This window comes from Etheostoma spectabile, unplaced genomic scaffold (genome assembly GCF_008692095.1).
Source record: "Etheostoma spectabile isolate EspeVRDwgs_2016 unplaced genomic scaffold, UIUC_Espe_1.0 scaffold00019331, whole genome shotgun sequence".
Classification (NCBI taxonomy): Eukaryota; Metazoa; Chordata; class Actinopteri; order Perciformes; family Percidae; genus Etheostoma; species Etheostoma spectabile.
Genome location: NW_022604826.1, coordinates 1 through 12,579, shown reverse-complemented (window position 1 = coordinate 12,579; position 12,579 = coordinate 1). Strand labels below are relative to the sequence as shown.

General features: G+C 43.2%; 1 protein-coding gene across 1 annotated transcript; it reads left to right on the top strand.

The window, feature by feature from the left end:
* Window positions 1-312: 312 nt before the first annotated feature.
* LOC116684588 (uncharacterized) lies at window positions 313-3,334 on the top strand. The gene is made up of 5 exons (XM_032510122.1): window positions 313-551; window positions 924-1,114; window positions 1,226-1,319; window positions 2,104-2,300; window positions 2,628-3,334. The coding sequence occupies exons 1-5, from the start codon at window positions 478-480 to the stop codon at window positions 2,819-2,821; spliced, it is 750 nt and encodes a 249-aa protein (XP_032366013.1). The 5' UTR covers window positions 313-477; the 3' UTR covers window positions 2,822-3,334.
* Window positions 3,335-12,579: the final 9,245 nt, after the last annotated feature.

Here is a 12,579-nt window from a genome sequence, read left to right as displayed (position 1 = left end):
AGTACATAGTTTTCAGGAACAATAAACGAGTGTGTCTCAGGGAAGAAGACATGACTGGAGAAAAACTTAGTCGCATATTTCAGGTAAAAAATACGTATGTTCTCTAGGCTATGAGTCTGACATCAGTCTCTGAGGGTTAGCCTGTTAACCTGACCTTAGACGAGCTGTTTCGATCGTTAATCGTTAGCCTTATTTAAACGTAATTTAGACATTTAGAATTTGGAGAAGTTTTACTCTCAGTATTCACTGAAGAAAATACACTGAGTGGTTTTGTAATGTACACTTTCTTTACAGGTCTCAACTCGTAGTTTGTACCTAACTAACGATGCAAATGTGGCGTTGTTTCCGGGAGCATCTGGCGTGTTCAGCTCATTACTTACTGACCTTACTGCAAGAGGTCATTATGAGGTTCACGGTGAGGACGAGGACGCCTCATCAGCTTCAACTAATGTTAGCACGGGCCAACGTTTCGCATTCATGCGAACACCTTCGACTACTGCGAGTTCAACTGTCTCAGCCTCCCCCAGAGCAGTCACTAAAACATTTCAAAGGTAATGTTGTCCTAAATTGGTTGTTAAATAACTGTGGTATGATTTAATATTTTAAAATGTTCTAATTGGGTGACAGGATAGGAAATAAATAAACATGTAAATGTAATTTCATTAAAAAACACCCATAGTTATTTAACATTTGATATGCTCATATCAACTACAGTTGCCATTCTTTGTCTCCTTTGTAGCTGTTTTGTAATAACATTGAATAGTACTTTCGCATTTCATTTACATTATGTACATTCATTTTCCCCCTGACTCTCTCAAGTGACAATATGGTTATTGTTGGTAACAAAATACATGACCATTAACCATTGCCATGTTTATAAATGACCTGTGTGTGTCATATCAATTAATTTAATATTCTTCCAGATCACTGTACCTGGCTGAGGTCGTTGGTGGGAGGTTGATTCCCAGCAGAATGGTGGTGGTCAGGTTTTTGGAATGTGAGGCTAATCTTCAAGGGATCATAGGAAAAGTACAAGATGCCATTGGAAGCTATGACCCTATGGTACTGACTGATGCCCAGGGTAATGCTATTTTGGAGTCTGAAGGAACAACCGGTGGGTGACATTTACTTTCTTGAAGATTAGATGATACATAATTACACATGACTGAACCATCCACCTAAGTTGTAATGTGTGTTTTCCTGGTTTCCACACCTATTTCAAAAGGGTCACACTACTGGAAACAGAATGCACAGAAGATTCTTGCTGTGCAAGAACAGGAATTCCAGGAGTTGCAGGGTAAAAAAAGGAGGCGACTGAGGTAATCTTAAAGGAACACAGTGACTTATTGGGACTTTGTCTTATTCACCGTATCCACCAGAGTTAGATAAGGGTATATATACCTTTTCATCTCTGTGCGTGTGCCAACTCTGTCTGACGGCCCCACCACTAGCCTAGCTTAGCACAGATCCTGGAGGTAACCAGCTCCATCTATCCTACTGCTTTCAATAAGTGACAAAATAATAATCTGGGGGAAACAGTGAATAAGCTAAAGTCCCAACGTGTTGACATGTTACTTTAAACAATAATATTAATCTTTTTTGTACAAACATTGAAATGCATTGTGTTTTTAAATGTTAATGTACACTTACTCTTGCCTTTTGTTACTATTGTGACTATTACATTTTTTTTTTTTTTTTTTTAAATCAACCCGTTGGCCTACCCTATCCACTTCTGTACAGTGACTTCTATAATGTTTGGGCCAGAGATTTATTTGGCTATCAGGGTGTCTGAGAGCCTGTCAACTTTTTTTTATTTAGTCCAATAATCTGAGATAGAATTTGAGCTCATCCCCAACCCTCTGCTTTTTTGTTTTGTGTTAGACAAGTGTCTTGTTTTGAACAGATGAATTACATAAGTAGCTGCCCTGACTTTGCCAAGCGACATTCATAAATAAAACCCTTGCTTTTGTTATTAAGTTGTTGTTTCTTTCCCCTTTTCTAACTTTTTCAAACAAAAGGTTAGGCTTCCACCCCACCACAGTCAACCAAAGCTGCAATAAAACAACCAGTACATATTTATTAACATTTTTTCCCTTGTAACAGCCGAAAAGATGACGAAGCTACAGGTATTGGAGAGGTCACTGAGAAATTAGAAGAGCTTGTACTGGCATCCCAGAGCCTACCAGATGTCACTGCAGCAATCAGAGAGCTCACCAACCTGGCTGCCACTCAGAGAGTCATCCTGAATCAACCACAGCTACAGACCATCAAGCAAGGATTCTGCTGTGTTGTTTGTATGAGTAAGTATGCAATAGAGATTGTCCCACATGAAAGATAATTCTGGATCCATTTTATTTAGTGTGACAGAATTTGAGATTTCCAAATACAAATCATTTTTTACATTCTCTACCCAAGATCAGCTGTCTCATCGACAAAAATTAACTGCATCTACTGATGCAAACCTTTTTGTAACAGCTCATGGTATAATGTTACAAAAACAAAGTGTAATGTTTAAACACTAAAGTTGTTCACTTGTTCAGTAAAAATAAAACATGATCATTCAATACATCACGAAAACTTTGAGGACAGACGGGATAAATGAGAAAGACAAATATTTTGTTTTTTAGAGTTCATCGAGGAGCCAGTCTTCACACTGTGTTGTCGAAGCATTATTGGTTGCAAAGCGTGTGTGGAACAGTGGCAGGAGACGTCTGTGCACTGTGCTAAATGCAGAGAGAACACAGCAGGCAACAACATACTTCAGGTTAATGGTCTGTCAGAGGCATTTTCTGTTCTGAGATCCCTTTTTGAAGAGGAGTAAGATTTTACACTTTATACTCACAAATAGGAATGTTGTGTTTACGTTTGTTTTATCAATTCAATGTGTCGGTCAGAGTTCTTGTACAAGTGATGTGAAATTGTTTTTGTTGAAAATGTGACTACTGTTCTTATAGACATCACTGTTTTACTGATTTAAACAGTTGTTACCAAACACCCATTGCTACCAAGTCATTGCTCTTGTCAGTAATTTACATTCTGTAGTTCAAATAGAGCAAATGTTTTTCACACATTACGCTGAGTTATTGTTACGAGATAGAGCAACGCCTCTTTGTATGGAGCAAAATCATTGTTAACTGCTCTAGAGAACAAGTTTGAAATGTCTGGATATTTCTCTGCAAACTGATTCTCGACTGCAAGTTTGTCCTGTTCAGTTAAAAATGGATCAACTCCAAAAGTAGAATGGGTTGTCAGTGAAGATCCCAGCTGTTCTCTGTAGAGGTCTGCTGCTTCAACTGAATGAGGCAACAGCTCCTGTGGTATTTTTTTTGGACACCCACTGGCAGCCAAATTATCCGGTATACCTTTACCTGTAAAATAAAAGAACATACTGTTAGTCTTAAAACTTGTGAATGTCTGTTGTAATTATTTTAATCTTTGCAGCACTGGTTTATATTACCTGGAATTCTGTGAGCATTCCATGACTCAACCATATCTCACAAGGTTGTCTTCCATGTCTAGTTCCTCTTGATCCACCAACTGCAGAAGGGCTGTCTTCAGGGGATAATTGACACGATTGTTCACCTCAGGCCAGACTCGTTCAACTACATGGTTCTAAAATTGCCACAACAATTTGTCAGTCAATTTGTTCTGGTGGGTTAAAGAAAAATTGATACAATATTTAAGTCCCATTGCTTAAAATATGTTTATTATGGAGATGGAAATCTGTATATTTACCAACTCAGTTGTCATTATACTTACATAAACATACCGTCCACCTAACTGGACATGCAAATTGACCGCTGATCTAGTCAATTTAGTCTCACCCACAAACAAGCAAGATTTCTGGCTCTCAGACCTGTAACTTCTTCTTCAAGAAGCTGTTATGTCCTCCACTTCTTACCTGTATTAAGGGCACCTGTTTGAACTCGTTATCTGTAGAAATAGACACCTGTCCACAACCTCAAACAGTCAGACTCCAAACAAAAACCATGGCCAAGACCAAAGAGCTGTACAAGTGTACCTATGATGAACATTACAGACTTCTCCTTTCTAAGTAGGACAACTTGCACAATCCGTGGCTGACTAAATACTTTTTTGACTGTACAATTTCCAGATCCACCTGATCCGAAAGTAATTTCGGCTTAAATCTGTACATGGTGTTACAGGTACATGGTAACCTTAAGTATTCTACTGAAAATCCTCACACACATTTGCATACTGTGGACGAATATATAAGTTGGACCGACGCAAGGCATTATTGAGATGGATTTCCCTGGGGCACTTAGTGTTCAGGTTCAGAGGCATGACCATTCTTTGGCCATTTACTCTGCACAACTAAAACTCTTGCTGCGTGTGCAAATCTTGAAACGTGTCCCTCAGGACTTGAAGAAATTCATCTTCCTGTAAATCCAGGGGTACAACGACCCGGCGAGGTTCAGTGGCATCTGACAAAGCGTCAAACAAAAGTATTACCTTTGTCAATAGCACAATCATTCCAAGCTGCTAAATGCATTCAGTAATATCTGCAGGTTGTTGCTTTGTACGTAGTGACGTGCAATGACAAAGTGAAATCTAATATCAAATGAGTTCCGTGATGCGGTAATTATTTATTTAAATAACACATACAGTGGGTAGATGAAGTGAAGAACCCATGCATAAAGGGTAAGCCTAAACAATACAGACCAAAATGCCATGCTAACAGGATAGACTTGACCATACGTGAAGTGATCCTCTGATCAGAATGCTGAAGCAGTGCAACTTTAAAAGTTATTTGTCGCCTCGCTAAGCTCCTTCGTTAAAGGCGTGATGGTCCACTGCTTTCCGAATTTCTAAAAATCTGTAATCTGCAATATGAATTCATTGCATTACTTCAGTTTCTTTTGCATTGAAAAAGAATGTCACAATTAATTTTAAAAATATATATAATTCAACAATGCACCATCAAATGTTGAAACATTTTCATGGATAATGAAAGTAGTATATTAAAACTGTTCCAAGCAATTTGCCCATGTCCTTAACTAAGTGGTTTGATTCATACTGCGAGTCAGCTCTAGAGCAGGCAAAAAAAAGTGTAGCACTACTGCACTCCATATATATTCGAACATTTCCAAATTCACCTGTCACAACAACCAAAGCATTTCAGGTGACTTTTTTTATCTTCATACTTTCTGTATAGACAAAAAAAAACAATAATCACTCTGGTCAACATCTGGTCTTAGTCACAAGGGGTCACATATTCTGACAACAGCTGTCAAAATATGTGACCCCTTTTTTGTCTATACATAAAGTATGAAGATAAAATACGTCACCTGAAATGGTTTGGTTGTTGTGACAGGGGAATTTTGGAAATGTTCAAATATATATATATGAATTTATTTATGGGGACAATTCACAGTGAGTTCACAATCAAATTATTCCTTGGTTATTGATCATTTCCTCCCACATCTCTTGTAGATTAGGGACCAGCCTCCGGCTTTATTTCAACCGCATCCTAAACAAACACACACACACACACACACACACACACACACACACACACACACACCTTTGTTTCTTTATTTAGATTTACGATTAGACACTAGTCATTCAAAATGAAATTCAGCCAATATCTCTCTCACACACACACACACACACACACACACACACACACATTTATATATACACACACAGGTAAAAGCCAGTAAATTAGAATATTTTGAAAAACTTGATTTATTTCAGTAATTGCATTCAAAAGGTGTAACACACAGACTGATGCATTCAAATGTTTATTTCATTTAATTTTGATGATTTGAAGTGGCAACAAATGAAAATCCAAAATTCCGTGTGTCACAAAATTAGAATATTGTGTAAGGTTAAATTTTGAAGACACCTGGTGCCACAAACTAATCAGCTGATTAACTCAAAACACCTGCAAAGGGCTTTAAATGGTCTCTCAGTCCAGTTCTGAAGCCTACACAAACATGGGGAAGACTTCAGATTTGACAGCTGTCCAAAAGGCGATGTTGGGGAAATCCTTCTATAAACTGACAACTGACTCCATGATGAATTAACACAGCGTTTATTCTTGTGGTCAACAGATGAATGCGTTTCCGAGCAATTCTACATGCACGGACCTGATGGAAACTTGTCTAGTACAGAGGTCCCAAAAAGGCACTTAAACAATAGTGTGCTCAGGGTATATTGGTTCCCCTTGTGGGGCCTGATTGGTCAGCTATACTGTTGCTGGGTTACACTCCCTGCTCTTTCTCTTCCCTCTTTCTTCTTGCCTGTCTATTATTTTCAGTTATCATTTACTTCACAAGACAGCTATGTTCACTCCCTTCTTAGTTTGTACGTCCTGTTCTCTGAGTTATCAGACCGTCCTCGAACTTCAGTGTCCTTGGCCTCACCATCTCCTCTTCCCGTGCTCACTGTAGCTTATCTGACTAAGATAGCCCTGTCTGTTCTCTCCCTCCTAGCTGTAACCCAGCTGCAAAGCATAATGTATAATATGTCACACATACACACACTCTTATTTAGTCTTTGGTTAATTCAGTATATACTTTAAGCCAGCTTTTACGTGGCCGTTCCTGAGTGCCCTGTTCATCACCACCTCAGTCATTGTATTATTTTCCCACAAATTCCCCCTTTTCGCACCTACTAGGTGCGAACACCTTTTACACTAACTGCAGTGCCTCAACGTCCTCCCCGTCCTCTGGCATGGTGAGTAATGGCAGCATCCCAGCGGAATAGGGAGGCGGCGCTTTTCTTTGGACAAGGCAGTGGTGATGAGCCGGGATGTCATGGTCCGCAGGCAGGGCACACAGCAACACCCACAGGTAACTAGAATAGCGAGAAAAAACAGCAATAGATGTCAAACAAGCAGTGATAAGATTCTTCCATTTGCCAAAAAGGTTGTCATCCACCCCTCCAATGGATTTGATACACCTGAGGCGTCATGCATCTCCTGGGAAAGGGCTCGAAGTTGGTTCAAAGCCCTGGTGACCTTCCCATCCGGGGCAGTGTTGTTAGGGATGACCGTACAGCACATCTCTCCGAACATGGAACAGACTCCTCCTTTTTCAGCCAACAGTATGTCCAGCGCCATCCTATTCTGGAGCGCCATGAGGGACGTTGGGGCCATCTGCTCGGCCAGGCCTTCGATGGCATCCCTAGTTGCATTGCTCAAGCGTAAAACATTATAATGCACAAAATTTATCCTATCTACATTTTTGCTGGGAGTGACGGGGAAGATGGCTGAAAGCAGTGGTATATTCTCAAATCCTGCGGCTATTTGATCTGCCAATTTGTATTCATTCGGGACACCCCTAGGAACTCCTATGCTGTCTATATAGGTTGGGGTTCCCGCCCATGGATCAAAAGCCGGGCCTTGCATACTACGGGCCCTGCGCCTTCTCTTTACGGTCAGTTGCACAGCCTTATGGTGGGTATAGTGGACTCTACTCCCCACCAAAGATATGGGCATAGCTAATCTAACCATAGCACAAACTCCTGACGTTTGATTTGGGAACTTTATCTGGGAGTACAACCTAAGACCACCACAATAGTAGAATAGTCCTATTCTAGCCACTGGGCCTAGGGCTGTTTTGTTTTGTACAGTTGTATTACACCAGTCTGGGGGTATATCACCTAGTTTGATTGTGGGCTTGCTTGATCCGGTGAGATTGAAACAGTGATATCTTGCACCCTCCCCCTTTATGGCGGTAAAATACCCTGGTTTTTCAAAGCCTGGGGGAAAGAGGGATGCTAGGGTAGTACAATTGCGGGAAGCTGTCTTAGAGTGTGTGAAGTTCAACATGCATGCATATCCTGCTGGGTCCTCATTAGGAAACAACGGGGCCGGGTTAGTGAACATGACTGGTCTAGCTGTGGCACAGGCCACGCACCCTTCCATGTGTTGTTCTTTGGCATTCTGTATTAGCCACCTGATCCATAAATTGTCCTGGCCTGCACCTGCTGATAACTCTAACACATCTTCCACCCTCATTTTAGAGAAGTCCTGCACTATTACGTCTTCCTCCTTCAGAGGGGGTTTTACTGTAGTCTCTGCCATGTCAGTGTCATTCTGTGTGTGCGTGAGGGGATCCAAAATATTTATCTGCAGGGGGGTTATCTGGTCACTTCCTGCTATCCATACACCTATGGCTAACATCCAGACATCCTGACCGTTCCTGCTCCCAATTGCTCTATTTACTGACAGGGTTATGGGATTTTTCGTGGGTCTGAACTATAGTCCCGCTGTATAGATAATATCTCCCATTCATCTTGTTGTACCCACCAATCTCTTTTGTCTGTCAACCTCGCCCATGGTTTCCACCCTCCTGTTGTCCAACCCGCGTCATACCAGCTGTTACAGAGACTACCTTTCACCTGTCCGGAAGCGCTCCTTTCACAATCCTCTACCTTTTGATAGTCGTCACAGATGTACACATCTGTGTTTTTGTAGAAACTATTATACCCCCGCAGTCTATAGCCTGACACAAATCAAAGGTAAATGACGTGGTTGAGTCTCTCACATAGGGGAGAGTCAATCTGGCACCGCACCTTGGGGATGGGCCCTTAGTGTGTTGCTTCACTACTGCCCAAATTGCTCTTCTTTTCTCTCGTCTAGTTTCATTTCCTTTGTTACTGAGAGGTGGTTGGACACTACCGGGTGATTGTTCTTTGTGGTCTCGGTCCCCATACGCATGTTCCAACCCCAGAACTAATGCTGCAACTCCCACTACTACTACTACTGCTAGGACAACTGTTGTCTTTTTCCCAAACCCCATTGCCTTCCAAGTTATGGGTGTACTACGCGGGGGCTGTTCCCCGCCAAAATCATCTTCCATCTATACATTTTGGATTGCTTTTCTAATTTCTGCCAATGGGCGGCTAGGAGGTGCGGCTGGGGCACAATGTGTCAGGTGGTGCCAAGGTGCTCCTTTTTTACCTTTAACCTGGACCGAGTGTGAAGTAACCTCCCCCACCTCGTACGGCCCGGACCACCTGGGGTCAGTCCACTTCCTCTTGTGAACTTTGACCCTGACCCAGTCGCCTACCTTGACAGGTAGTGTTGCTTCCTCCTGCGGTTTCCTGTTCGCCAACTGGACCTGCGTAGAAAGGGCTGAAACCAGAGATGTTAGCTTTTTCATATAGTCTGTCATTTCTATTGCTGAACATCTAACATTGGCATGTGGCCTCCATCTAGTGGAGGTCCTGGCATTTTTCTCCCTGTCATTATTTCATGTGGGGTCAAATGTGTTTCTCGTCCTTCTGAGGACTCATAGCCATGAGGGCCAATGGGAGCGCTTCTACCCATGTTAACTTGCTTCCTGCACATGCCTTGGCTATCTTAGCCTTCAATGTCTGGTTTGCTCTTTCCACCATTCCCTGTGACTGTGGATGATAAACTGATCCGAAGGCATGAGTGATTCCCAGGGCCTGTTCTACTTCTCTTAGTAGTTTGTTGTTAAAATGTGTGCCATTATCTGACCTTATTCGCCTGGGGACCCCATACCTCGGATGAGTTCAGTTTTGAGCCATTTCACCACTGTTTTTGCGTCCTCTTTTCCGGTGGGAATGGCTTCTACCCACCTAGAGAACCTGTCTACCATCACCAGAAGATACCTTTTTCCCCCTACCACATTTTCTGCGCCCATATCAGTATAATCTATACTGATATCTTGAAAACAAGCTGTGGGGACTGGGTACGCTCCTTTTAGTGTGGTGTATGGTTTCTGAACATTATGCTCTCCACACACCCTGCATTCCTGACAAAAATGTGTCACCATGTCCCTCAAATTGGGGTGCCACCACAGCTCAGACAGATTCAGGAGAGTCTGTTTTCTTCCTTCATGTGTTGGTCTGTGTGCCTCAGGTAGCAACATTCTGCACATCTCGGCTGATGCTGCTATCTTTCCTTGATGAGACCTCCATATCCCATCTTTGTCTTTTGTGGCGCCGCTCCGCTGCCACTGATTCCATTCATAGGCTCCTGCCTTTTTCTGCATTTCTAGAATGTCTTTAGGCTCCAGTGCCATTGGTTGTGATTCTATCTCTTTCGATAGTACCATCTGTTTTGGGGAGTATCCTCCCGCTCTTTTGGCTGCAGAATCTGCTGCCTCGTTTCCTGCACTTACTCTTCCTTGCCCTGCGTCATGTCCTTTGCATTTCATTATGGACACCTTTAGTGGAGCGGCAATAGCCTCCACTAGCTCCATTATCTCCTTCTGATGTTTTATGGGCATTCCTGCAGAGGTGACGTATCCTCGCCTTTTCCACATGATCGCGTCCAAGTGTGCTGTTCCATGAGCATAAGCAGAGTCTGTAAAAATGTTCACTGTTCTTCCTTTGGCTAGCAGAAGGGCTGCGATCAGAGCTTTTATTTCTGCTTTCTGTGCTGACGCTGGTGGTTTATTATTCCTGCTTCCAGTGTCTGATGTGTTCCATCTGGGTGTTGTTGGACTACTGCATATGATGCTTTGTTAGTCCCATCTTTGTTTTGTAGCAACATCCGTCTGTGTAGAGCCACATGTCAGCCGACATGTCTGGTACGTTTTCCAGATCTGACCTTATTCTGCTTTCTTGGGCTGCTTCTTCCTCGCAAACATGTGGCACTCCCTGTCTACTCATACTGTTGGCCATGTTTATTCCTTCTGATGAGTAGGTGATGTGCGGTTGGGTACAGGCAGTCTGCAGTTTGTTCTCCTTGTGGCACTGTATGCAAATTCCTTGCTGGCCAAAAAAGCTGTGACACCATGTGTGGTGTGGATTGTTATTGGATGGCACATTACAATATGTGCTGTTTTGTCAATGGATTTTGCCAGCGCCGCTACATAGCGGGCACAGGTTGTCTGTCCTTTTTCCACTGTATCCAGCCTTGATGAGTGGTACATCAGTACATGTCTGTCTCCCCCTTTTTTCTGAAATAAAATGGCATTGAGAAAGCCATCGTTTTCAGAAACATCCATATGAAATGGGAGTGAGTAGTCTGGGGAGGTGAGTGTCTCTGCCCTTGCTAGGGCACTTTTGAGGTCAGAGAAGGCGGCCTCGGCCTCTGTTGTCCATAGGAGGGGGCGGTGAGACAGCGATGAGTTCTGTTGGTATAGTCAAGGATATGTGAGCGGCTGTATCCTGTGAGGCCCAGAAAAGACAGCATGTCTGCAACTGTGAGGGGCTTCTGACTGTTGGGGGTTCTGTGAGACTGTCATTTGTTTAGCTTTGCTGGGCTTGGGCTTGTTTAATTCTTCCAGTTGTTTCTTTAACACTTGAGTTTGTAGTCTTTTAATCATCTTCTTGTTGCTCTGCTCCTTTTTGGTGTTTTGACAGGAAATGACGCACATTCTCGCCCCATGTTGCATCGGTCATTGTTTGCAGGCTACTATCCTCCTAACTGTGTCTGAACTGCTGTGGGTAATCCCCTAGTACCCCATGGCGGAACAGCGCCACTGTGGCGGCGGACTGGTCCCACCGTTGTCCCTCATAGCACGCTGCCAAATTTTTTTGCTCTATCTGCATAGGCCATCAAAATTTTCATCACTTAGTCTTTTTAAATCATGCCATGCTGCATGATCCCCAACTGTGGGATACATGCGGTGCAGCTCAGCCCAAATGCCAGGGGTTACTGCTGATTGCAGGCCACTGATGCGGGAACAGTGGGTCCAGCTCCCCTCTGGTGAGGGCAGCACTAGCTTATCTGCTCCCATTACTCTACCCAATACTGCTCTGAGATCTCCAAACACAGCTGCACTATGCTGTAAGACTATGAAAGCTGTGAGGAAATGCTCAGCCCCTCTGTCAGGGAGGGGAGTTTTGCACACAGAGAATCTAAGTCACCAAAACTGTAAGGGGTGTACCTCAACAGTCCTCCTCCTCCTCCTACTGGGCGGAGGGGGCATTGTAGCCCCGCCTCTGGTGTGTGGCGCGTCTGCTCTCCCTCACTGAGCAATTTACTGTTCGACGCAGCTGCTTTGCTGCTTTTTTATCTCTCTGAACTCTTTGTTAAGTTTTTCCCTTATTCTAGTTGATCTTCGCAGCATAACTTCGTCAGGGTCCTCGTTGTAAATTTACCTTTAAATGTGCATGCTACAAAAACGTCTTGAGGACTTTGTGATCTAGATCTGGGCCTGCGTTTATGTCGTTTTTTAGTCCTTTCCCTAGAGCTGGAGCTTCTGTCTGTTTGCTCACTTTCCCTGCTGCTGTCTGACTGTTCGCTATCTTCCTTACTTTCCTGAGTCTTGTGGGGTACTATGGTGAGGTGGACTGGGTCCTTTTACTGACATGTGAAATGCTCGGATTTTGTTGGCAAAAGACGCTGAATATGGTGGTACTAGCTTTGCTTGGGCCGGCTGGGACTGTAGCGCTGGTGGTGGTGGAGCCGCGCTGCTCCCCTGGCGCTGACTGTACCATTAAATTTAGATAACATTCTAATCCTGTACGCGCCCTCTAATGCCGGTATCAATGGGTTCTGTGGTACGTCTATTTGTAATGCATTTGGCTGTAAATGGGCAGTTACCACTGGGGCTTGGATGTGGGGTTTGATGCCGTTGGACCTGTATACGGAGGCGGTGGAGCGGAAATTCTTAGGGTTCTTATATC